General features: G+C 43.1%; 1 protein-coding gene across 1 annotated transcript; it reads right to left on the bottom strand.

Moving 5' to 3' along the window:
- Positions 1 to 2725: 2725 nt before the first annotated feature.
- On the bottom strand, positions 2726 to 26582 carry LOC308663279 (zinc finger protein RFP-like). The gene is made up of 7 exons (XM_081319577.1): positions 26110 to 26582; positions 22360 to 22455; positions 21561 to 21791; positions 16569 to 16591; positions 9738 to 9856; positions 6535 to 6567; positions 2726 to 4461 (listed from the first exon to the last, which is right to left on the bottom strand). Exons 1-7 carry the CDS (start codon positions 26521 to 26523, stop codon positions 3941 to 3943), a joined length of 1437 nt encoding a protein of 478 aa, XP_081175703.1. The 5' UTR covers positions 26524 to 26582; the 3' UTR covers positions 2726 to 3940.
- Positions 26583 to 27152: the final 570 nt, after the last annotated feature.

Below are 27152 nucleotides of genomic sequence, written 5' to 3'. Positions count from 1 at the left end.
TGGTGGGCCCGAGATAGGGGTTATTCCTCTGTCCTGGTCCTATTAGATCTCTCAGCAGCTTTTGATACCATTGACCACGGTATCTTGCTGCGTCGTCTTGAGGGGTTGGGAGTGGGAGGCACCGTTCTGCGGTGGTTCTCCTCCTACCTCTCGGGCCATTCACAGACGGTGTTGGCAGGGGGGCAGAGGTCAACCCCTAGGCCCCTTAGTTGTGGGGTGCCTCAGGGGTCGGTACTCTCGCCTCTCCTGTTCAACATCTATATGAAGCCGCTGGGAGAGATCATCCGTGGCTTCGGGGTGAGGTATCATCAATATGCTGATGATACCCAGCTTTTCATCTCCACCCCGAACCAACCCAGTGATGCCCTCGATGTGATGTCCCGTTGCCTGGAAGCGGTACAGATTTGGATGGGAAAGAACAGGCTCCGGCTGAGTGGCTTTACGTACTGGCATCTCGTTTAGTCCAAGAGGTTCCATCTTTGGTTATAGGAGGAGAGATGTTACCTCCCGTTGATAGAGCACGCAATCTAGGCATCCTCCTGGATTCACAACTCAGTTTTGAAGATCATATTGGAGTCGTGGCTAGGGGGGCATTTGCCCAGATTCGCCTGGTACGCCAGTTGCGCCCCTTTCTGGACCGAGATGCCCTACATATAGTCACCCACGCACTCGTTACCTCCCGTATAGATTACTGCAATGCTCTCTACATGGGGCTGCCCTTGAAGACCACCCGGAGGCTTCAGCTGGTGCAGAGTGCAGCTGCACGCGTAGTGATGGGAGCACCCCGATACTCCCATATTACACCCCTCCTGCATAAGCTGCATTGGTTACCGGTTTCCCTCCGGGTGAGATTTAAGGTGCTGGTACTTACCTTTAAAGCCCTACATGGCTTAGGCCCGGGATACTTGCAGGACCATCTGCTGCCAGGGAAGAATTCCCATCGCCCAGTACGCTCATACAGAGAAGGCCTCCTCTGGGTGCCGTCGGCTAGACAATGTCGGCTGGCGACCCCCAGGGGGAGAGCCTTCTCTGTGGGAGCGCCAGCCCTATGGAACCAACTCCCCCCTGAGCTACGGATGGCCCCAGATCTCCAGTCCTTTCGCCGTGGCCTCAAAACACTCCTTTTCCACCTGGCTGACCTGGACTGACAGGGATTTTAATTATGTTTTTAATTTTTAACTCTAATTTTTAATTTATTTTAATTTTAATTTATTGTACGGGGCCTTTAATTTTAATTTTAACTTCTGTATTTATTGTATGTTGTTGTTGTTAGCTGCCCTGAGTCCTTCGGGAGATAGGGCGGCATATAAGTCCCAATAATAAATAAATAAATAAAACACTAAATAGTTCTGCTTTCTCCCTGTTGCTTGTCACCTTCTTCCCACTTTCCCCCACTAAAGGACCAATTATTTCCTTAACTTTTTTCTTGTTTTTTACATGTTGAACCCATTTTTTTTGTAATTTTTGACTTTTGTTGGAAGCCTTCGTTCATTTTGAACCTTAGCTTCCCTCACTTCATCTTTGCTGGCTCAAGCTATTTGCTGATATTCTGCCTTATTTATGTGCCCCTCTTTCCACTTTTTATACTTGTCCTTTTTCTCCTTCAATTTATCAGAGTTCTTTCTGCGGCCATGCTAGTTTATTTTGAGAGCTGTTATTTTTCTTCTTCCTTGGTATTGTGCTAGACTGGGTTTTTATAATCTCACTTTTCAAAATTTCCCAAGCTTCTTGAGTTGTTTTCCCCTTGATTCTCATCCATGGAATCCTTCCCGAGCTCTAAGTTTATTAAAATTGGCTCTCTTAAAAGTCCAAGACAATAGTTTGACTGTGTTCTATTGCTTGTGCTTGCATGATGTTGAATTCCAATATTGCATGATCACTGCCCCCCCCCAAGGTTCCTGTGGCTTCAACATCTTCTATCATTTCATCTGTTAGTGAGAATTAGGTCCAATAAAACCAAAGCTCCCGTCTCTACTTTTTGGCAGACAAAGTTGTCTGCTAGGTTTGGTCTTCCACTTGGTGTGGAGTTTGTCTCCCAGCTGATGTCAGGGTAAAGTCCCCCATTACTATTGTGATGTGCTTCCTACATACCTTAGTTATGTGACTAGCAAAAAGTTCATCTATTATCTCTGTTTGGTTGGGTGGCCTATAGTATACACCTATGGCAATGTCATTTTCCCCCCTTTTATATTGATCCAAATGCATTCAAGAGTTTTTATCATTGTTGTGCTCTATTTCTATAGAGATGTAGTTATTTCTTATATAGAGAGCAACTCCACCTTTTATTTGGTCTGCTTCTTTTAAATAATTTAAATCCTTCTAGCTGTGTGTTCCATTTGCGGGTTTCACCCCATCATGTTTCTGTAATGGCAACAATATCATATCTGCCCTCATTTACCTGAATTTCTAGTTCACCCTGTTTATTGTTCATACTCTGTGCATTGGTGTATAGACATTTGAGTCCTTTATGACTGACCCTGTGTTTACTTTCTATATAACCTGTGTGGTGCCTCAGTTCCTCTATTTTCTTACCCCCTGTTTGGTTAGTGCAGTTTGTGTGGCACTATTAAAAGCTTGTTTTTGCTTGACAGCAAGGTTAATATATCACATCTATGCTACATGCACTGATAACCGTATAATTTTTAGATTGCCGGGGACACAGATGTTCTGGATCAATTAACTCACTTGTCCCAGTTGTTTAAATATTCCTCCAGAAAATCTCTGAATTTATTGCCAAGTAATTCGGTCCCTTTCTTTGATGGATGGAAACCATCTTTTTTACTTTTCGTTGGACCAGCTACAGACATCATGACTAATATAACCAAAGCCTTCCCCTTTACACCACTCCTTTAGCCACATATTGAATTCTGCTATACGCTGGCCTTTTCCATTTTGTTCCTTATACACTGGTAAAACCTCTGAAAAATTAAGCCTACAGCCTATTCTGCTAAGTTCCTGCCCCAAGCTCTGGAAATCATTCTGCAGAGAGATCTTTTGGGGACAGATCGTTAGTGCCAAGATGTACAATAGCATCCACATCACATTCCTTGCTGGCATTCTTGACTACCTTAAAAATATGCTTCTTGTCCCTCATCTCCGTTTCAAAGCCGAAGAGCAGCTTGTCCCAGGACGTCTCCGTGGTCATGTGGCCGGCATGACTAGACACCAAAGGCGCACGGAACACTGTTACCTTCCCACCATAGTGGTCCCTATTTTTCTACTTGCATTTTTACGTGCTTTAGAACTGCAAGGTTGGCAGAAGCTGGGACGAGTAACAGGCGCTCACTCTGTTATGTGGCACTCGGGATTCAACCCGGCAAACTGCCGACCTTCTGATCGACAAGCTCAGTGTCCTAACCCACTGAGCCACCGCGCCCCTTGGCAGTAGCATTAGATAAGTATAAAAAGTAGATAATGCTGCAAATCTTACATTGAGTCTAATATATGCTGAAGCCCTGCTAGAGTTTGTTGGGATTATGACTGTGTTGATTTAAAAGGAAACAGAAAAAAATAAAGCAAAAAAAGGGAAAGAAAATAGAATATATTGAATTATGGGAACCTACACAGTCACTGATTGCAACTAAACTTTAAAGAAACAAGCAGGATACATAAATGGGAAGGAGAGTTGTGACGGAGATCTAAAACCCACGATTTATGGGTTTAGCCGTAAGAAAAAAAGTATCCTTAATATTGATACACTTGAACACATAACATTAAAGCCTATAAAGCTCCTACAGGGCACCTCATTTTTTTAGATTGATTGACTGACCCATTCTTTCAATTTCCAAAGCTACACAACCGGAAGCAACTCAGTGCGGCATCCAACACTAAAGGAAGGTGTAGTAGCCAAAAGCTAAGGAACCTCTGCTTTAAAGACTTTCAGGCACCCGTTTAGCAAATAGGGATTTTTCCAAAGTATTGTCTATGGATTCCCGTTATTTTAGGGGAGTCTTATGCAGGCGCCATCACGCAAAAAGAAAGAGGGCAGAAGGGTCTCTCCAACCAAGGAAATGTCCGAGAATGTATGAAGCAGAGCTGCGGTCCTGGCATCAAAAAAGTTTACTTGTCTCCCTTCACAGTTGAGAGAGATGCGGATCCTTGTGGGCTTCTCAGTCAGAACCAGTTCAGAACGTCCTGATTTAGAGAAGATGGTGTATTTCCCTTCCAATAACCCAATCTGCCAGTGTCTGGTCTCCAAATCAAGATCTGTTACATTCAATGGCTTGTTGGCAACCCCTACAGCACATCCTACAATATTATTATATCCTACAATAACTTCCCAGAAATGTCTCCCTGTTGAGAACCTCTGACAGCCAAGGACAAAAGGATTTTGTTCAAATCTCTTCCGGTTTGCGGCAGGATATATTGGTTTAACTGGCTTAACTCCTTTGATGCTTTTGTGATCTTCGGAGATGTCAAGGTGGCCAGGATGGGCTGTGTCTGGATCCAGAATTACATTCACTGTAAGGGGGAAGGGAAGGAAGAACAAGAGCTTCAGCTGCAGACCTGATTTTTTGTCTTAACCCCATAAGTTCAACCCTATAGCCTCTTGTGTGAATGGAGTTCAGTCCCCAAACACCCCCTTCAGGACTGGAAGACTCATTGTTTTTTTTAAAAAAACAACACCTAAGCACTGCCTGCTTCTCCAACTTTGGCAACTGTAAGACTTGTGGACTTCACTCCCAGAATTCTCCTGATGGGGCTGCTAGTGTCCAGCTACCTGCTCTGCCCCCTTTTCCATAAGCACTTGGCGCTCCCAGTCTTAGTTCCGTTCTCTGTTCACTGCCGGCCTGTTCAGCATCCCTCTGGCCTCTGGCCTTCTACTCCCACTCACTTAGGTTGCCTTCGCCAACTGCCAGTCCCCCTTCACAGTTGAGAGAAATGCGGATCCTCATGGGCTCCTCAGTCAGGACCAGTTTAGAGTATACTTACGAAGAGACGATCGTATACTTATTTTCCCATTTACAAACGTGCCTGTGTCTGGTCTGCTCATCAAGATTTGTTACGCTCACCGGAATGCTGGTCACCCCTACACCCCATCCTATTCTATTGCTTACAATAACTTCCCAGGAATGCCTCCCTCTTGAGAAGCTCTGGCAGCCAAGGACATATGGATAATGTTCAAATCTCTTGCTGTTTGGGGAAGAATATATATATATATTTAACTGGCTTAATTCCTCTGGCGCTTTTTTCATCTTCGGGGATGTAAAGGTGGTCAGGATGGGTTGTGTATTGATTTAGACTTACATTCACTGCAAGGGGGGAAGGGAAGGAAGGAAGGAAGGAAGGAAGAACAAGAGCTTAGGCTGCAGGCCTGGCTTGTGTCTTGACCCCCAATATATCAACACTACGGCCTCCACTCTGAAAGGAGTTCAGCTTCCAAGACTGGAAGATTCACTGATTTTATGAATGGCACATTGCCTTGTCTTTCCAAGCCTTCATGGTGCTTCACCCCGTCCTAATATCCCTGCATAGCAATCTCTTTAACTTCCATCTTGCGGGTGGGGAGATTGGGATGGGGAATGAAGAGTGGTTGGCTTTGTCTTCACTGAGTTCCTGGGAGGGCCAAGGTGGGAACAGGGACTTTTATCTGGAACTTTAATACAGAAGATCAAGCAGAGCAAGAGGCTGCCATGTTTCAATTCTGAACGGGCAGAGTCAGAGGGATCCCCCACAGGTAACCTGGGGCACATGACGGAATGTGAGGAAGCAAGAAAGTCCAGTTACCTTGTGAAAAAAGCACCTTTGAGACATCACTGGTGCTCCAACTTTGCTATTTGCTCTGACCCAAAGGACTTAATTTCTCTGCTCCCAAAGACCTGGTGTCTCACCAATTTATAATCAGGCAGTAAAATCAAGAGGATGTTATTAGCCTGGCAGGAATTCTATATTCTTTTCAGTCCCAGCCCATATTTTCCCATTTATGCAAATATTTCATTCTACACTAAGACTGGATTTTATATTTATATTTACTGTATTATCATAGTCTTTAAGGCATTTAATCCTATACTTCTTTTCTTTGTCACTCTTTATATGGAAAGGAATGCAATAGAATAGAATAGAATAGAATAGAATAGAATAGAATAGAATAGAATAGAATAGAATAGAATAGAATAGAATAGAATAGAATAGAATAGAATAGAATAGAATAGAATAGAATAGAATAGAATAGAATAGAATAGAATAGAATAGAATAGAATAGAATAGAATAGAATAGAGGAAGAGATGAGAAGAGAAGAGAAGAGAAGAGAAGAGAAGAGAAGAGAAGAGAAGAGAAGAGAAGAGAAGAGAAGAGAAGAGAAGAGAAGAGAAGAGACTTCTTTATTGGCCAAGTGTGATCACACACAATGTCTTCGGTGGATAAGCTCACAGTGTACATATAAATAGCAAGTAATCGCTCATAAATAATAAATCATTAAGTTTACTGTCTTCAAGGTATCTAATCTTATGCTTTTTTTCTTTGTCACTCTACTGTACAGCATTCCTCTGAAAACAGCAAGCGATATATAAGAGATTCTTATAACTCATATTTACCTTCCTGGAGTTGAAGTCCACTTTCCAGAGTATCTGTGTAGAGACAGAGGTCATATAAAGGTTATGTAGAGGCTGTGTGCAGCAAACTGCCATGCCTCAGTACCTGTTTACCTCATGTCTATGAGCTCACCCTAATGAGCACCACCAGGCACCATCAAGATATGTGAGACTCTACCCTGGCTGGGATGTTCTTAAAGATTGACAAGGAGAATACACCAATAACGATGCTGTTGCTATATACCGTATATACTTGAGTATAAGCCGACTCGAGTATAAGCCGAGACCCCCATTTTCACCCCCAAAAACTGGAAAAAGTTCGTGACTCGAGTATAAGCCGATCCGCCGTTCTGCAAGCCTCCGCCGCCAGCAGAGGCTCAATCCGCCATTTTGCAAGCCTGAATACACAGGAATACCCTGTGTGGCCGCGGCTCTCGGGGAAGCCCTGGCTGTCCGCTTCCTCGCTCCACGCTGCCATTCGGGGCCCGCGCGTTCCCCGGGCAAATCGCGGCGCCCAGCAGGCGAGGAAACACGCCCGCTCCAGTCGCCCCCCCTTCCCTCAGGAGACGCGAAGCAAGTGACCGCCCGGAGCTTACCGAGGACTTGCACACGGCCGAGGCTTCGGTGCTTCCAGGATCGCGCGCACCTCTCCCAAGCCGCCGCCGTCCGGAGACCTGCCGAAGTTTGGGGAGATTTGGGGAGGTGCGCGCGCACCTCCCCAAACCTCCCCAAACGTCAGCAGGTCTCCGGATCTCCGTGCCCTGCCTGCCTGCTTCTTTCCGCAGCGGAAAGAAGCAGGCAGGCAGGTCACGGAGATCCGGAGACCTGCCAACGTTTGGGGAGGTTTGGGGAGGAGATCCGGAGACCTGCCAACGTTTGGGGAGGTTTGGGGAGGAGATCCGGAGACCTGCTGATGTTTGGGGAGGTTTGGGCACCTCCCCAAACCTCCCCAAACGTCAGCAGGTCTCCGGATCTCCGTGCCTTGCCTGCCTGCTTCTTTCCGCAGCGGAAAGAAGCAGGCAGGCAAGGCACGGAGATCCGGAGACCTCCCCAAACTTCGGCAGGTCTCCGGACGGCGGTGGCTTGGGAGAGGTGCGCGCAATCCCGGAAGCACCAAAGCCTCGGCCGCGCACAAGTCCTCGGTAAGTTTTTTTTGTTGACTGGAGTATAAGCCGAAGTGGAATTTTTCAGCCCAAAAAGTGGGCTGAAAAATTCGGCTTATACTCAAGTATATACGGTACTCTTTGCTGCTTGTTAAAACTGTATAAAAAGCAATAAACTCTGCGTAGGCAGACAGACGTTTGGGACACCCTGCTATGACCTGAATCCATCAATCTGGAGAAGAAAAGGAAGGGATCCAGCATCTCATCACTGGAACTGGAGCAACAGAAGGGGCTCCCTACAGAAACCCTGCTTTGCTTTGCAGGATCCCATCTGGGGTGGGTCACCAGGACGAGAGGTTTTGTCTTCTGGGCTCTTGCTGGAGCTGTCTTCAGGGAATTTACTGTTTTGTGTATGGTATTTATAGTGTCTCTGTGTGTGGCTTTTTAGACAGACAGACACTATAAATACCGCGCGCACACTCTGCTAGAGAGAAATTCCCTGAACACGGGCTCCAGGGAGAGACCGAAAGCCCAGAAGACAAAAATTCTCATCCCGGTGACCGACATGGAATAGAATAGGAATAGAATTGAATTGGAAGGGACCTTGGAGGTCTTCTAGTCTAGCCCCCTGCTCAAGCAAGAAAACCTATACCGTCTCAGACAAGTGACTGTCCAGTCTCTTCTTAAAAATCTCCAGTGATGGAGCGCCCACAAATTCTGGGGGCAAGCTGTTCCACCAGTTAATTATCCTCACTGTCAGGAAGTTTCTCCTTAATTCCAGGTTGCTTCTCTCTTTGATCAGTTTCCAACCACTGTTTCTTGTCCTGCCCGCTGGTGCTTTGGTGAATAATGTGACCCCCTCTTCTTAGTAGCAGCCCCTCAAATACTGAAACTCTGCTATCGTATTTATCGTATATTCGTTTCATTCTTGTTTGCTTTCCTTGGCCTCAAATCAGGAAATAAGGAATAAGGAAAGCTGCAGGCCAGAATGTCATTGGTGGCTATATCTATTCTGTCAGATACAAATATATTCTACTATATTTTCCATATACAGGTAGTCCTCAACTTATAACCATTAATTTAATGATTACTCAATGTTACAATGGCACTAAAAAAAGTGACTTATAACCAGTTCTCATACTTACGACCGTTCCAGCATCCCCAGGCACATGATCAAAATTCCAGCACTTGATATCCAGCATGTATTTATCACAGCTGCAGCATCCCATGGTTGTGGGATTGTCCTCTGCAACTTTCCTGGGGAGCTTCTGACATGCAAAGTCAATGCGGGAAGCCAGATTTGCTTAACAACCACACGATTCACTTGCCTGCAGTGATTTTCTTAACAACAATGGCAAAAGGGGTCATAAAGTAGAGCACAACTCACTTAACAACTGAAATTGTAGTCATAAGTCAAGGACTACTTGTACATATTCCATTATATTTAGTGGAAGCTTATTCAGCTTCCCCAGTGATCAGTGAATATCGATTTGGGAAATAAAGAATACAGGTAGCCCTCAACTTATGACCACAACTGAGCCCAGAATTGATGTTGCTAAGTGAGAATTTTGTTAAAGTCAAAGTTACGACTTTTCTTGCCACATTTGTTAAGTGAATCGCTGCAGTTGTTAAATTAGTAACACAGTGGTGAAGTGAATCTGGATTCCCCGTTGACTTTGTTTGTCAGAATGTGACAAACGATGACCCCAGGATACTTCAACCGTCATAAATATGAACCAGTTGCAAGCATCCGAATGTAAATCACATGACTGTGGGGATGTCATAAGTGCGAAAAATGGTCCTAAGTCAGTGCCGTTCTAACTTCCAACAGTCAGTAAATGAACTGTTGTAAGTCAAGGACTACCTGTAAATGGTCAGCTATGACTGGCTAATGGTTTCCTCATCTTTAACGGGACAACCCAAGGAGCTCCTGTTCCCCATCCTGGTGCCAAGAAACAAGGCCTTTCCCCAGAGAAATGAAGGTGTCTTTTCCACCGATCCTGACATCGATCACTCTTTGATCCCCCTGACACTGACCAAGAATCTCTTTTGGATGCTATGGGGTCAAAAATCCAGCGTAAAAACTCGGCGGCCGTTTTTTACCTTTGAATTTTTTCATGACACTTTTCAGAAGCACAGTGATATCACTGTAATCCCAGATTGTCCACATTGGGTCTACAAGTAAATCCATGGGATTCTCATATGCTTCCTTCACCTGGTACCTGGCAAGAAAAAAAGAACAATGTTTATCATCCTCTCAATGGAAGCAGCTTTCTAAAACATCAGATGGTGCTTGAGGATTGGCTAGCTACAGGATCCAGTCTGAGTTGGTCACCGGGACCAGAGGTTTATTCTTCCAAGCTTTTGGACTCATGCTGGAGCCCATTCTCTCTCTCCACAATCTGTACACTGGGCTGCTCGAAATTTATAATGAAGCATTGTCAGAAGCAAAGGTACCTAAAACATAGACAGAAGTGAATATAACATTGATACCTACTCTAATTCACTACCAATAAAAAACTACAGGCCAGTATCGTTCTTAAATATAGATTACAAAATTTATGCTTCAATAATAGCAGAGCAACTGAAAAGGTTTTTAAATGACTTTACACACATAGATCAGAATGGATTTCTACCTAAGAGGCAAATTAAAAATAATACGCGGATGATCTTGAATACATTGGAATACTGAGATGCACTCTGGAAAGCAAATGGCACTGATCTTCCTTGACGCACAGAAGGCATCTGACAATGTGAACTGGCAATTTATGCTTTTACAATTAAAGTACATGGACTTTGGAAATTTATTAACACGATTAAGGCAACATATCATAAACAAACAGCAAAGGTGATTATAAATGGGGACTTGACCGAGAACTTTAATATAACTAAGGGTACAAACCAAGGATGTCCCCTATCTCCATTGTTATTTATTTTAACTTTAGAGGTGTTAAACAGAAATATTAGGCAAGACAGTTGAATAAAAGGCATGAAAATAAAGGAGGAGTATAAACTACAGGCATTTGCTGATGATTCCGTGTTTACTTTATAAGAACCACAGGAAACAGGACCTAAACTAATTGAGAAAATAGAAGAATACGGTGCAGTGGCAGGATTGAAAATAAACAGAGAAAATTAAAATATTAGTTTAAAACTTTACAGATAAACAGAAAAGAGAATTTGCCAAGATGATGGGTATGCAAACTGCAAAGAAAGTTAAATGTCTAGGAGTTCAATTAACAGCAAGATGTGTAACTATCAAAGAAGATAACTATGATAAATTGAAAGCGCAAATTAAAGTAATTTGGAAAATTGGAAAAACCTACAATTATCCTTGTTGGGCAGAATAGCTACAATTAAGATGAATATTTTGCCAAGATTATTATACCTGTTTCAGACAATTCCAATAAGACTAGGAAAAAAATACTTTGAAGAATTAAATATTAAAATTTATATGGCAAGGCAAAAAATCAAGAATAAACGTAAAAATGTTGTTGTTGTTAGCTGCGAAGTTGTGTCCGACCCATCGCGACCCTATGGACAACGTTCCTCCAGGCCTTCCTGTCCTCTACCATCTTCTGGAGTCCATTTAAGCTCACGCCTACTGCTTCAGTGACTCCATCCAGCCACCTCATTCTCTGTCGTCCCCTTCTTCTTAGAGGAGGCTTTGGCCTTCCATATTCGGAGCTATATTATCAAGCATTGTTACTCACATGGATGAAAAATAGGTTAATCTGAGGAACATAAGATTGTTGACACTGGAGGATCATGATGGCACACGTTTTTATGGTATGGGAAGAGTGATATATGTAGCTACTTTCAAAGACATTATATTAGGAATGCATTACTGCTAGTATAAAAAATAAATAAAGAACAGTAGTATTTGAAAATACCAGTCTGGTTGTAAAGTTGAGTGCTGCCACATGATCGCTCACTTAATGACCTCAATGCTTAGCAAAAGAGGTTCCATTTCCCATTATTGGCTTAAGGTGAAGACTACCTGTACTAGTTGCAAGGGAAGCTGAATACAAACTGAAGATGAATATGAATCAGAAGTGTAATCTGCTACAGAAAGATGCAGGAACAGAGCCAAAGTTTCCAAATCAGGGTTTGTGCTACTTACGCTTTGTTCTGGACTGAAGGGTTGAGTTTTGTGTACCACACATTAAAAAGTATTGTAGAAGGGGCTGAAAAGAGAAGAGCAACAAGCTGACTAGAAGAAGCTCTTCGAAGAGGTATTGAAAGTAAATGTTTAGCCTTGAGCAGAGAAAATTCAGAGGGAACATTAATATTGGAATCAACAACTAGGGTTCAAACTACAGGATACCATAAAAAACAGACTAGAAACATAAGTTAAGATAGGCAAGAAAATGGTGGACTTCCTGTTTCTGTTTAGCAGCGGAGCAGTTGAGGGATTCGGAATGCCGAGCCCTTTTGGATTGACGGCGGTGTATTATAAAAATTTACAATTGGAGATGATAAAGCCATTAAGGGAATTATTTCAGACAATTCAAAGGGGAGGAGGGGTGCCTCCGTCTTGGAGAACTGCTTTTATTTCTCTGATTCCGAAGGAAGATCAGGATGTCACTCAAGTAAGAAATTACAGACCAATATCACTTTTGAATACGGACTATAAGATATTTGCTAAGGTTTTAGCTAACAGATTGATGAGGGTTTTGCAACAGATAATTCATGGTGACCAAACTGGGTTTATTAGTGGCAGACAAATGAAAAATAATGTGAGGCATATAGTAGACTTGTTGGAATTTTTGGAAAGGAACAACCAGATCCCTGCGGCGCTGATCTTTCTAGACGCCGAAAAAGCCTTTGATCAACTGGATTGGCAATTTTTGATGAAAGTATTAGATAAAATGAATTTTGGGGATAAATTCTTACAACCAATTAGGGCATTATATCAAAAACAAACAGCCCGAATAATAGTAAATAATAGTTTGACTGAAGTATGTAATATTGAAAAGGGCACAAGACAAGGGTGTCCGTTATCACCTTTATTATTTGTTTTAACATTGGAGATATTATTGATTAAAATACGGAATTTGGAAAAAATTAAGGGAATTCAAATTAGAAATCAGGATTATAGATTGAGGGCGTTTGCAGACGATCTGGTTGTTACGGTGACTCAGCCAAAAAATTCTGTTGTGGACCTGATGGAGATAATAATGCAATATAGGAAGGTTTCTGGATTCAAGGTTAATATACAAAAAACTAAAATATTGGCTAAAAATATGACAGTATTGCAAAAGGCCCTTTTAGAAGGGTTAACTGGATTTGAGATTGTTAAAAGGGTTAAATATTTGGGGGTGTATTTGTCACCCTCAAATGCAAAGTTATATAAAAATAATTATGAAAAATTATGGGGAAAAATTCAAAAAGAATTGGAAAGCTGGAAAAAATTACAATTGTCTCTATTGGGAAGAATTGCAGCAGTGAAAATGAATGTTTTGCCTAAATTTTTATTCTTATTTCAAATGATACCTATTCTTAAAAAGGATTCAAATTTGGAGGAATGGCAAAAGGGTATCAATAAATTTGTATGGGCAGGGAAAAGGCCACGAGTTAAATTTAAGATTATGCAGGACACGCGTGAAAGAGGTGGTCTCAAAATGCCCAACTTTAAATTATACTATGAAGCTGCTGCTTTGTCAGCGATAAGTGATTGGATTAATTTAACACAAGGGAGATTATTAAATCTTGAAGGCCACGACTTGTTATTTGGCTGGCATGCATATTTATTGTATGATAAGAAGGTAGATAATGTGTTTAAGGTGCATATTTTTAGACATGCTTTGTTGAGAGTTTGGAAAAAGTATAGATATAAGTTAAATTACAAGATACTTTTATGGGCAATACCGAAACACGCAATAGAAAATATAAATGTTGGGTTCAAACATGATGTGACTACATACAAGGAAATCCTAAGTTTGGAGAGGAACGTCTGGTGTTTGAAGCCGTATAATTTTCTACGAGAAGAGAAGATTGTTCAAACCTGGTTTCAATATGGTCAGTTACGGGCCAGGTGGAAAGAAGATCAGAAAATTGTTTTTTCAATGACTGATGAAAATCTGGTAAAGCAAATTAGAAATCAGGGTCCAGCACATATCAAACGGATATATCTTGCATTGATAGAAATTGACTCAGAAACAGAACTTGTTAAAGATTGTATGATAAAGTGGGCTCAGAATATTCAAGAAGTTATCACAATGGATACTTGGGAAAAGATCTGGGTGAGGAACGTAAAATTTACGCAAGCCCAAAATTTAAGAGAGAACTTTTATAAAATGTTTTATAGGTGGCATTTAGATCCTAAAAAGCTCGCAAGTGTGTATCCGAATTATCAACCTAAATGTTGGAGGTGTGGTGGCGAAGATGCAACGTACTTTCATATATGGTGGACCTGTAAAAAGGTTAAAGCTTTTTGGATTAAAATCTGGTGGAATATGCAGAAGATATTTAAGCAAAGGGTAAAGTTTTGTCCGCAATTGTTTTTATTGGGCATAATTACGGATACTACTGTTGTGGACACTAAGTTGATGTTGAACTTAATTACGGCAGCAAGACTTTTAGTAGGTCAATATTGGAAGAAGGAGGAACTGCCGACTATAGAAGAATGGACTTTAAAAGTTTCTGACCTGGCGGAAATGGCAAAGATTTCGGCTTATTTGAAAGAACATTTGCAACAACGTTATATTATGGAGTGGAAAAAGTGGATTGATTACATCCAGAACAAATATGGGACCAAAAAGTTTCATTTAGCATTTGTATAAGTTTTGATGTGATATTAGTATTGCTTGTAGTCATTTTATATGAGCTAGAGTGCGATAGACTTAATAGCTTATTGTTGTTAGCATATAGTTGTTTATGATTGTTTTTACTTTTATACCTTGTATTTAGCTCTGGGAAGTCGGGGAGGGGGGAGGGGGAAGGGGGAGGGTTAGGGAGGGCTAGGAAGGGTTGGGTGAGGGGTGGGGGGAGGGATTGTTAAAGATAAAATGTATTGAAAAACTTTTCAATAAAAAAAAAGGAATGCCGAGCCCTTCAGCTGAATTTCTTTCTGTTCGGGGACCCTAAATGGGCCAAGAGCCACCCTGGAGAGGTGGCATGAAGGAAGGAAGTTCCAGGGACCTAGGAGAGACGGCGGTCTCCCCGAACGGCCGAGAAGCCTTCCAGAAACCAACAGAAGAAAGGCTAGCCTAACGTCTGTCTAGCCCAAGCTGCAAACAACGGAAGTCAAAAGCTCTACTTTAAGCTGATTGTAAACATTTGATAAAATAGATCACAACCAACTACTTGATAAAATAGAAAAATGTGGGTTAGACAGCATCATCACCAGATGGATTCGTAGCTGGCTGACCGGCTGTACTCAGTGTGTGTTCCTCAATGGAACTGCATCTACATGGAGGGAAGTGTGTACTGACTCTGTCCTGGGCCCAGTGCTCTTCAACATCTTCATCAATGATTTGGATGAGGGGATAGATGGGGAACTTACCAAATTTGCAAATGGCACCAAGCTGGCAGGAATAGCCAACACTCCAGAAGACAGGCTTAAGATACAGAAGGATCTTGGTAGACTTGAACACTGGGCGCTATCTAACAAAATGAAATTCAATGGTGAAAAAAGTAAGGTTCTACATTTAGGCAACATATAAGGAACGGTTGCTGGAATTGGGTATGTCTAGTTTAATGAAGAGAAGGATGAGGGGTGACATGATTGCAGTGTTCCTATATCTCAGGGGTTGCGACAAAGAAAAGGGAGTCAAGCTATTCTCTAAAGGACCTGTGGGCAAGACAAGAGGCAACAAATGGAAACTAACCAAAGAGAGAAGCAACTAGAACTAAGGAGAAATTTTCTGACAGTTAGAACAATTAATCAGTGGAACAACCTACCTCCCGAAGATGTGAATGCTCCAACACTGGAAGTTTTTAAGAAGAGACTGGACAGCCATTTGTCTGAAATGGTATAGGGCAGGGGTAGGCAATCTCAGCTCTTTTATGACTCATGGACTTCAACTCCCAGAATTCCTGAGTCATAAAACAGCTGAGGATGCCTACACCTGGTATAGGGTTTCCTGCCTGAGCAGGGTGTTGGACTAGATGATCAATAATAACAACAACAACAATAATAATACTTAAAATGAGATAGAAAATGCTAAATGATCTTGTTAATGAAAATGAGTGATAAATCCTGAGGACAGATAATCTAGTAGCAAAAGGGGTTCCTATAATAATTATAATGGGATCATTAAATAGACAAAGTGATAGAAAATGAAGAAGCTAAAGTGCTTTGGGACTTTAGAATTCAAAGGCAAGCCCCTGCTGCTGCGTAACACCCCAGACTTGACAATTATTGATGAGAAAGACAAAAAAAGTGGACATGGCACTACCTGGAGACAACAGAATAAAAGAAAAAGAACTGGAGAAAATAACAAAATACAAAGATCTGCAAAGAGAAGTAGGAGGACTGTTGCAAAAGAAAGCAAAGGTAGCACCAACAGTAATAAACGCCTTGGCTGTAAACCTAAAACATCTGGAGCACCACTGAAACAGCATCGGCACTGACAAAACCACTATCAGACAATTGCAAAAGGCAGCCTTACTTGGATCAGCTTACATCCTACAATGATACTACTACCTCTGTCTATCCTTGGGAAGGACTCAATAGATGGATAAAAATACCAAATTCAATCTAATCATCTAGATGACTGTGGGACCAACCATAGTAATAATTCACTATATCAAATATTGCTAATTATATTGTGTTGAGGTTGTCTGGGGAAATATTTACGAGGCTCTGAAATACAATACATTTGTCTTTAAATTAAATTACTGACAAATATAAACAGAACTTTCCAAAATAGGAAAACTGCTGGAGGAGCTGCAGATCTCTCAGACTGTAAAGAGGGTGGATTCACTTACTTCTTCAAGATGCTTCCAATGTCCTAAAAAAGAGAGAGACAAAGCACTGAAAGGAGCCATTTCTATGCAGTTACATTCTTAAAATTCATAATTGTTTGAAACCAGATACAAACTGACATGTAATTAAAAAGTACTTTTTTTCTTTAAAAAAACATTGCTTTCCCCCCAGCTGCTCACCGTTTTTATTTATTTATTTATTTATTTATTTATTTATTTATTTATTTATTTGATTTGATTTGATTTGATTTGATTTGATTTGATTTGTATACCGCCCTTCTCCCTAAGGACTCAGGGCGGTGAACAGTGACAAAAAACAGAATGCACAAATATAGATATTGAAAACAACATTAAACCCTAATTTTGCCCAAATGCAGAAGATAGTTATCTAAAAACAATAATTAAAACAGAACCCGTCAGACCAGACCGGAATTGCTTAAACAGATATGTTTTTAGGTCGCGTCAGAAGGAGCGAAGGTCGGGAGCCATCCGGAGCTCAACCGGTAAACGGTTCCATAGGTCAGGCATGCCCACAGAGAACGCCCTCCCTCTGGGAGCCACCAGACGGCATTCTCCGAACGGCGGAACCCTTAGGAGGCCCTCTCTGTGGGAGCGCACTGGACGGAGGGACGTTGACGCTGGCAGTAGGTGATTCCTAAGGTACTCCGGACCCATGCCATGTAGGGCTTTGAAAACCATTACCAGCACCTTGAATCTTACCCGGAGGACAACTGGGAACCAATGCAGTTCACGGAGTAGAGGTGTAACATGGGAGTATCGGGAGACTCCCAACACAACTCTCGCGGCTGCATTCTGTACCAGTTGGAGCCTCCGAGTGGTCCTCAAGGGCAGCCCCAAGAAAAGAGCATTGCAGTAGTCTAAACGAGAGGTCACGAGTGCATGAGTGACCGTACGTAGGGCATCTCGGTCTAGATAGGGCCGTAATTGGCGAACCAGGCGAACCTGGGCAAAGGCTCCCCTAGTCACAGCTGTTATGTGGTCTTCCAAGGAAAGCTGTGAATCTAAGAGGACTCCCAAGTTGCGAGCCCTATCTGTGGGGGATAATAACTTACCCCTTATAGAAAGAGATGGAATGTTCTGAATATCTCGAGATGCCGGTACGTACATTGTTTATTTTTGCTATTATGATTATGATTAGGAGCAATAAAGATGATAAGGGCTCTGGAAGCCAAACCGTACAATGAATGGCTAAGGGAACTCAGTATGCTTAGGTTAACAAAGAGACACGACAGCCATCTTCCAATACTTGAAAGACTGTCATAGGGAAAAGGGCATCAATTTACTCTCTGTACCACCAGAGGGCAGGACAAGAAGCAAGGGCTGGAAGCTCATCAGAAGGAAATCCAACTGAGAAATAAAGAATTTCCTGACATTGAGAACCATTAATCAATGGAATGGCCTGCCTCCCCAAGTTGTGGGTGCTCCATCACTGGAGGCTTCCAATAATAGATTGGACAAACATTTGTTTGGGACGGTATAAAGACTCCTGCCTTGGCCAGAGGATTGGACTAGAACAGGGCTTTTCAACCAGTGGTACGGGTATCACCTGTGGTACATTCGCACCTGGCAGGTGGTACGGGACCATCCTAGAAAAGTGGTAGCAGAGGAGGGGAATGAGCTGAAGCAGTGGCAGCACCGCACAAACCTGAGCGAGAGATGGCTGGAGCTGCAGGGCTGTCAGGGCTCAGTGGAAGCGCCAGGATCAGCACCAGGCTCCAGCTGGAGCTCGGCGCTGATCCTGAAGCACCGATCAGCTGGAATGTTGCAGCATCTCCAGGGTCTTGAGATTTACATTCAGATGCTTGGCAACCGATTCATATTTATGACGGTCACAGTGTCCCAGGGTCATGTGAAGTGACCAAAACCTGCTGCAACCACCCAGCAGATGGGGGGGGGGAATAAAACCAAACAGTCTCTACGCCACTGCTGCTGCTAACCCTCAACAGAAATGCTCACAACAATGAAAACCTTGGAGAGGAGGAAGAGCGCCGCCGGGTGAGCAGGCAGGTGTCCTGCTTGGCTGTGGCTTGGGGGCATTTTTTGTGCCATTCTAACTTCGAACAGTCACTAAGCAAACTGTTGTAAGTCGAGGACTACCTGTACTTATTTATTTATTTATTTATTATTTAAACTTGTATACCGCCCTATTCCCGTAGGACTCAGGGCGGTTTACAGGGAAAAATTAAAAATACATACATACAAAGTTAAAATCGATTAAAACTAAAATTAAATTAAGTCCCTGAATTTAAACTAAAACCCCATTAATAAATAATTAAAACCCCTCAGTCTGGGCCAGAAGCTCAAAAAGCCAAGTTTTCAAATCCCTGCGAAATGAGCGAAGGTCGGGGGCAGTCCTAAGCTCCGTGGGAAGATGGTTCCAGAGGGCCGGCGCGCCCACAGAGAACGCCCTTCCCCTGGGGATAACCCGCCGGCATTCCTTGACCGGCGGTACCCTAAGAAGGCCCTCCCTGTGGGAGCGCACGGGACGATGGGAAGTTGATGCCGGCAGCAGGTGTTCTCTTAGATAATCCGGACCCAAGCCATTGAGAGCTTTATAGTTCATTACCAGCACCTTGAATTTCACCCGGAGGGCAACCGGAAGCCAATGCAGCTCACGGAGAAGAGGTGTTACACGGGAGTATCGGGAACCTCCCATAACAACTCGCGCAGCTGCATTCTGCACCAGCTGAAGCCTCCGAGTGGTCCTCAAGGGCAGCCCCATGTAGAGAGCGTTGCAGTAGTCTAGCCGGGAGGTCACGAGCACATGGGTGACTGTGCGTAGGGCATCTCGGTCCAGATAGGGCCGCAACTGGCGCACCAGACGAAGCTGGGCAAAAGCCCCCCTGGTCACGGCTCCTATATGGTCTTCAAAATTGAGCCGTGAATCCAAGAGGACACCCAAGTTGTGAGCCCTATCGACGGGGGGTAACACCTCACCCCCCATCATTAGTGGTGGAACAACCTGGTTTATCCGAGATGCCACTCAGTCTTGGCAGGATTGAGACGAAGCCTGTTTCTCCCCATCCAAACCCGGACCGCCTCCAGGCAACGGGGCATCACGTCGAGTGCATCACTGGGTTGGTTCGGGGTGGAGAGAAAAAGTTGGGTATCATCAGCGTACTGATGATACCCCACCCCGAAACCACGAATGAGCTCGCCCAGCGGTTTCATGTAGATGTTGAACAGGAGGGGAGAGAGAACCGACCCGAGGGACTCCACAAACGAGAGACCTCGCGGCAGACCTCTGCCCTCCCGCCAACACCGACTGCGAGCGGCCCAGGAGATAGGAGGAGAACCACCGTAGAACAGTGCCTCCCACTCCTAGCCCCCTGAGACGCCGCAGTAGGATACCATGGTCGATGGTATCGAAAGCCGCTGAGAGATCTAAAAGGACTAGGACAGAGGAACATCCCCTGTCCCGAGCCCGCCAGAGATCATTCACCAGTGTGACCAATGCCGTCTCCGTGCTGTACCCGGGCCTGAAGCCCTATTGGTACGGGTCAAGATAATCCGTTTCCTCCAGGAACAGAGGGAACTGATGTGCCACCACACTCTCAACAACCTTCGCCAAAAAGCGAAGGTTGGAGACTGGACGATAGTTATTTAAAACAGCCGGATCCAAGGCAGGCTTCTTGAGGAGGGGCCTCACCACCGCCTCCTTCAAAGCAGTGGGAAAGGTACCCTCCTTCAAGGAAGCAGATATTACTGCTTGGAACCAGCCTCGTGTCTCCTCCCGAGCCGCATAGACCAGCCAGGAGGGGCACGGGTCCAGTAAACAGGTGGTGGAACTCAGTCTCCTCATGATCCTGTCCACGTCATCGGGGGAAACAGGGTCGAACTCAGTCCAGGTAACATGCTCAAGACCGCTTGATTCCTCCATTCCAGACTCTGCCCAGTCAGAGTCCAAACCGGTCCGGATCTGAGCGATTTTATCCACCAGATGATGACTAAACTCCTCAGCCCATCCCTGTAAGGGTTCCCCCCTCATCTCCCGATTAAGGAGAGAGCGAGTCACCCTAAACAGGGCGGCTGGGTGATTATCTGCGGACGCGATGAGGGCAGCGAAGTAATTAGACTTCGCCGTCCTCATCGCAGTGAGGTAAGACCTTGTAAAGTCTCTTAGTCGCAATCGGTCAGATTCAGACCGGGTGGACCTCCAACCGCTCTCTAGATTCCGTCTCCGACGCATCATCTCCCGGAGCTCCATGGAAAACCATGGGGCCCAACGGGATCTGTGTCGAGTCTGGGGTCGCAAGGGTACAACACGGTCGAGTGCCTCAGTGGCCGCCCTTTTTTTTTTTTTTTTTTTTATTACATTTATATCCCGCCCTTCTCCGAAGACTCAGGGCGGCTTACAAGCTTAGCAGTAGCCTTTATTCTATGTATATGCCTGCTTGTTAGGGCTTTCACACACACCCCAAGCGGCATTATTACAAAGTCAGCTTAATTGCCCCCAACAATCTGGGTCCTCATTTTACCTACCTCGGAAGGATGGAAGGCTGAGTCAACCTTTCCCAGGCATCCACCAAGGCATCGACCAGGCTGTGAGTGAGGGAGACAGGTAAGGACCCAAGCGCCATCTGGAACCGTTCTGGGTCCATTAGGCGCCTGGGACAGAACCACCTGGTCGGTTCCACAGCCCAGCAGCGGGGGGTGGCACAATGGAAGACCAGCCGCAGGAGATAATGATCGGACCATGACAGGGGGACAGCAGTTGGCGAGCCCCCTCCCAAATCATCCAACCATTGTCCAGATAGAAAGATCAGGTCAAGGGTGTGACCCGCTTCATCACTTTTTTCCTTTTTTTTTTTGGTCATCAAGTTTTTGACACCTTGTGAGGCGACTGGTGGTACTCGGATGTTGCCATATCCTAAAAGTGGTACAATGGCTGAAAAAGTTGAAAAGTCCTGGACTAGAAGACCTCCAAGGTCCCTTCCAGCCCTGTGAGTCTATGTTCTCCACTTCCTGCCTGACCTGTAAGAGTTCGCTGGCTGGCTGCTGATGCTTCTCTTCTATCTCCTGGATGAGATCATCAAGAGAGCACAGTTCCTCCATGTGCTTGGCCAAACCTTTCTCCTTTATAGCCATAATCTCCTTCTCAGTCTCTTCCATTCTAGCCAACAGAAGCTTCTCCTGTCCTTCTAACCAGAGTTGTAGTTCTCTGAATTCAGCCACTATATTTTTTCTCTCTTTTTTGATGGGGTCCTAGAACAAGAAGACAGAAAAAGCAAAAGGAATATTTTTGTTTTTATTTTTACTTAATTATATTTATTTTTTTATTATAATATTAAAACAGATTCCCTGAAGAGTCCTGAAATGAGATGGGAGAAATTCCTAGGGAGAAAAAAAAACATTTTGACATCAACAAATACAGGGGGAAAGGTTTCTAAAAACCAAAAAAAAAGGCTCAAGTTAAATGATCTCTCATGAAAATTTTCTTCAGGATTTCCAGAAAAGTAGACAGAAAAATGTTTGATTTCACATTTGTTTCAATAAGATGAAATACGGTCTGCATTAATTTATATGCAAACCAAACCCACTTTATAAAACATGGCTCATGTGATAGGTGCCCTTAACCCAACTGTGACTCATTCAGCCAATGGTGACATCCCAGTCAAAGATACAGTCCCCAGGCTAAAAACAAGTTCTGTGCCCACCATTGTCTTTAGCTGGAATTTTATTTGTACTTACAGTCTGCCTATTATTAAAGATGGCAGACTGGGTTTTCCTTCCTATTAGCTCAGAAGCTTCTCACCGTTGGATCGATACTTACGAGCATCTCCTGAACTCTTTGCTCTGTGTCCGTTTTATATGTAGCTATTTCTTCTTTGTCCTCCTTCCGAGCCTTCAGGCAATCCCCAACCTTGATCTGAAGAGAAAATACAAGTTCTGAGTTTCTTTTCTGTAAAGAGTTACATCTGAGGGAAGACCCAGTTAGAAGATATATGCCACCGTCATAGATACATGGCAGTTGCCAAGTGTCCAAATTTTGATCATGTGACCACAGGGATGCAGCAACGGTCGTAAATGTAAAAAATGGTTGCAAGTCACTTTTCCCATCGCCATCGTAACTTTGAACAGTCATTAAACGAATTGTTCTAAGTCGAGGACTACCTGTAATGGCAGGAAAGTGAGCTGCCTGAGTCACCTGAGAAGCATCACTGAGAAACAAAAGCTTCGGCTGGGATGGCTTCGGCCTGACCCACCAGGAGTGTTTTTCAGGGTCTGCACTCAAAGACTGTGGAGGACTCTATGGTGATTGTCACTGCACGTTTTTTTTGTTCGTCAGAAAGTTCATTTCTAACTGTACATTTTCCCCTGCTCTCTGCACCTGTTGTGATAACTTATCTGGTAACCATAGTGAATCCCATATGACTAGCTATGTTATGGTTTCAGTCTGTTTAGTGCGCATGTCTAGAGAAAGTTCTGAGTTGTTATCTGTATTGTTTTTTTCTCTTTGCTGTTACTGACTGTTACGTTAGGATGTAGCCCAGCTAGCTCTGTATAATATATATTTAGTTTTTATATTTTTGTAAGTAAAAGGTATTTAGTAAGATTATGCGTCGTGTTTTTCTTGCCTTCCTGCATGCACATCATGCATTCTCTGAAGCACGGTCCGTCGCCCTCTACAAAGGTGATTTTTACCTTGACAGTGATCTTGCTCTACTCTAACAAATGTGGAAAGTGAGCTGACAAAGGGTCTCCCTACAGGCAATTTCCATCGATAAGCAAGACAATTAGGGAATGTTTTGTCCCATTTTACAACCTTTCTTGCCACAGTTGTTAAGTGAATCACTGCAGATGTTAACTTAGTAACATGGTTGAAGTGGCTTGCGATGGCAAGGATCACGCGGAGACAGCAGGCTCAGTTACATTTGTTTATTGAGGTATACCCGGCAAAAGTCAGCCGGTTTGACTTCTTTATATAGCCAGCTGGAAGTTGGTTCCTCCAATCAGCGACCCGGCTTCTCCCGCCCGGGCCGCTGGGCCAATCGGCTGAGTCGGCTTCTGACAGCTTGAGTCCTCGTGCTGAGCTGTCAGTCCTTGCGCTTGCGCAGTAGCCGGCGGCAATTTGACAGCTGTCAAATTGCCGCGTGTTTTCCTGTCAGCTGCGTTTACCTCATGTAACATGTTATTAACTGTTAATCCATAACCATTTAACATAACTACTAATAACATCAACATTAAACATTTAAATATATATCAATGGTTGTACAGCGAATCTGGCTTCCCCATTGACTTTGCTTGTCAGAAGGTCACACAATCTGATCACCTGACCCCAGGACACTGCAACCATCATGCCAGTTGCCAAGCATCCAAATTTTGATTAGTGACCACAGGGACACTACAATTGTCATAAGTATGAAAAATGGTCATAGGTCACTTTTTTCAATGCTGTCACTAAATGAATGGTTGTGAGTTGAGGACTATGGTAAATCTGTCTTCAAAAAATTGGAGGCACAGAGGAGGTGAAGGTCTCAGGTTGGAATTAGGTAAGTTTGTTAAAGAAATTGCCGAGGCAGAAAGTTGCAGATGAATGTAATAAGACCAGTAACAAATGGTAGGACACGACTGCCCAACAACAGGAATGTTACAAGAAAATTAGAAAGACTCTGTTAGAAGGATGCTAGCTGAGGCACGCAAACATAAACTTTGGTAACTTCTAGCTTATTATAATAATAAAACACACAGCCCTTTTGATAAAAAAATCTTATTAGCATAAATATGCAACATATGAAGGAGGGTAAAGTAGGGCAGGACATGAAATCAAAACAAACACATGTCAAGGAACCAATGAGTGATTAATTTCCTTAATCTATATATCACTAAACCAAATAAAACTTGATTTGGAAAAATTGAAAAATCTGCCACTGTAGATGTTAGGGAGAATTGAATGTATTATCAAAAATACTTCTTTTATTTCAAACAATACCTACACCTATAAAACTAGAGAAATTTTTTTTTTAAGACCTGAACTCCTTAATTTTAAAATTTATTTGGCAAGGAAAGAAAGCAAGCTAGAATTAAACTGAAAATGTTACAAGAAACTAAGGGGAAATGGAGATTTTGGTTTGCCAGACTGGGTTTTATATTATCAAGCGCATAGGTGTTAAAATGGGTAAAAGAATGGATAACCCTCAGACATAAAAGATTGTTGTACTTAGAGGGACATGACTTACAACTTGATTGGCATGCTTTTTTATGGTATGGGAAAAATAAAATTCATAAATATTTTCAAAACCACTCTATTAGAAATGCATTATTACTAATATGGGGAAATAAAAAGCAAAATATATTTGAAAATTACAGGATGGCTCTCAAAAATGGAAGCATTTGTACACCCAAATCTAGTTAGCTTTGAGAAAATATGGACATATAAAGATATTCTAAACTCTGAAGGGAACTTAAAACCTAGACAAGAGATGGTGCTGATATATCATAGTGGTCATAATTACAGATACAAGTGAGATATGATAAAGATGTTAATTTGTATGGATTCCATAAACAGCAGACTTTGTTTGATCAGATACTATTAACCTCTGATGAAAAACTAATTAAGAAAATGTATAATTTTCTATTAAATTTGACAATGGAAGATGAACAAGTAAAAGAAACAATGATAATATGGGCAAAAATTTTGAGATATAATATAGATTTAAAGAAATGGCAAAGCCTTTAGGAAAGAAATTACAAACGGACAATGTCAACCTCTTATAAAGAAAACTTATATAAAATGTCTTATAGATGGCACGTGCCACCAGCAAGATTAGCAAAAATGTTTAAAAATATGTCAGATAAATGTTGGAAATGTAATAAAAAACCAGGTAGTTATTATCACGTATGGTGGACATGTTAAGCAAGAAAAGATGCTGGGAAAACATGTAAATTCTAAACCTGAACTTTTTAAATTAGGTATAATGCCAGAAAAGCTTGAAAAACGAAGTATATATCTGATTTTGCATGTGATAACAGCAGCAAGACTTATATTTGCACAATATTGGAAACATGAAGAAATACCCATCAGAGGAAGAAATAATTAAAAAAATACTAGACTGTGCAGAAATGGACAGACTTACTTTGAGTCTGAAAGAAAAAAAAGAAACAGAATATTTTCAAACTTGGGACTTATTTTATCAATGGCCGGAGAAACGAACTAGCGATTAGGAATTTATAGTGAATGATAAACCCAGACAATACGTTTGTTGAATAAGCACTATTGTATTAAAAAAATCAATAAAAACCGTAATCTCTCAACTTCCTTAATCTTAACCGGATCAAATTTGTATTTGTATTTGTCTTGGCTCCGTTAGCTGCTTAAGAGCCTTTTGCTAAAATACTCCAATAAAAATTCCTTGAACTACCGTCTGGTTCTGATCGGCATCTGTGCCAGGCTAAAACCGGTTTGCGGACCAGAGAAGAAACAAGTAAAGTAGTTCCAAGGATTGCAAGTAGTTCAAGGATTGCCTGGAAGGCCAAGGATCTGGATGGCCCTCCGCAGGGATTCTCCCTGGCGGATTCCTACCTGGTACTCCTGGAAAGCCTCCTCCGCAGGGATCACCGAGTGGCCCCTGTGCTCTTTGGATCGGTCGCAGACCACGCAGATGAGGGTCTCGTGGTGCTTACAAAAGAGCTTGAGGGGTTCCCGGTGCTTCGGGCAGACGTTCCCTCCTTCCTCGCCCCAAGGACCTTCGCATCGCCTGGCCACTTCCAGCACCCGCGCCAGCTGCCTGTTGGGCAGGACGTTGCGGGGTCCGAAGGTCTGTCTGCACTGGGGGCAGGAAGCCTCCGCTTCCGACGTCCCCCAACTGCGGGTCAGGCAGCCCCGGCAGAAGTTGTGGCCGCATTCCGGGATGAGCACGGGGTCCTGGAAATAATCCAGGCAGATGGAGCAGGTAACTTCTTCCAGCAAATCCTGCAAGAACGCTGCGGCCGCCATCGCCGTCTCCTCCGCCGAGAGAAAGAAAGAGAAACTTAACTTCGCACCTCTTCTTGCGAATCAGATGACCGCCTTTGGGCTGTGCCTTTGGGCTGTTGCGGTCAGCTTCGCTGGCTTCTTAAAGGAGAAGTACAGTATTTTTTTTAAAAAAAACAAATTGGAGAGAAGCAAACATCCACGGGACGGACTCCCGATCAATTATTATTGGCCCAATCACTTCGTCCAAGGGGAAATGGTTTTAAAAACTGGGGAGAAGCAAACATCCATGGGACGGAGCCCCGATCAATGACGATTGATCCCAGTGTGAGAAGGATCTCTAAATCTGTATAAAATGTATTAGAACTGTTGTATAAGAAATAATGACTAACCTAAGCTCTAATAAAGTTTTTAACAGCTGGCAGGAGCCTCATTAAGAGAGGAGGGGGGGGAAGCCGACAAGCCATAATAAAAAGGAAAACTTTTAAATTCACAAGCAAATATGATAATAAATTAAATACATCTTTTAAATTATAAAAACAAAAAAGCAAACACACAAAACTTAATTTTCATTAGATAAACTTAATTATAGAGGAAAACAGCCTTGGTGGAGCAGTGGGCTAATGCCTCCTTAAGTAACACCAGCTGCCTGC

Source organism: Vipera berus, assembly GCF_964194415.1.
Source record: "Vipera berus genome assembly, chromosome: 2".
Classification (NCBI taxonomy): domain Eukaryota; kingdom Metazoa; phylum Chordata; class Lepidosauria; order Squamata; family Viperidae; genus Vipera; species Vipera berus.
The sequence above is the reverse complement of the archived record's forward strand: the minus strand, read 5'-3'. Positions and strand labels throughout refer to the sequence as shown.

Coding starts and splice junctions, on each gene's coding strand:
- LOC308663279 (XM_081319577.1), bottom strand. CDS start 26,523: ATGGCGGCCGCAGCGTTCTTGCAGGATTTGCTGGAAGAAGTTACCTGC. Junction 16,592..21,560: donor CAGCCAGCGAACTCTTACAG/GTCAGGCAGGAA, acceptor TCTCTTTTTTAG/GACATTGGAAGCATCTTGAA. Junction 9,857..16,568: donor ATTGGAAGCATCTTGAAGAA/GTAAGTGAATCC, acceptor TTTTCTTGCCAG/GTACCAGGTGAAGGAAGCAT.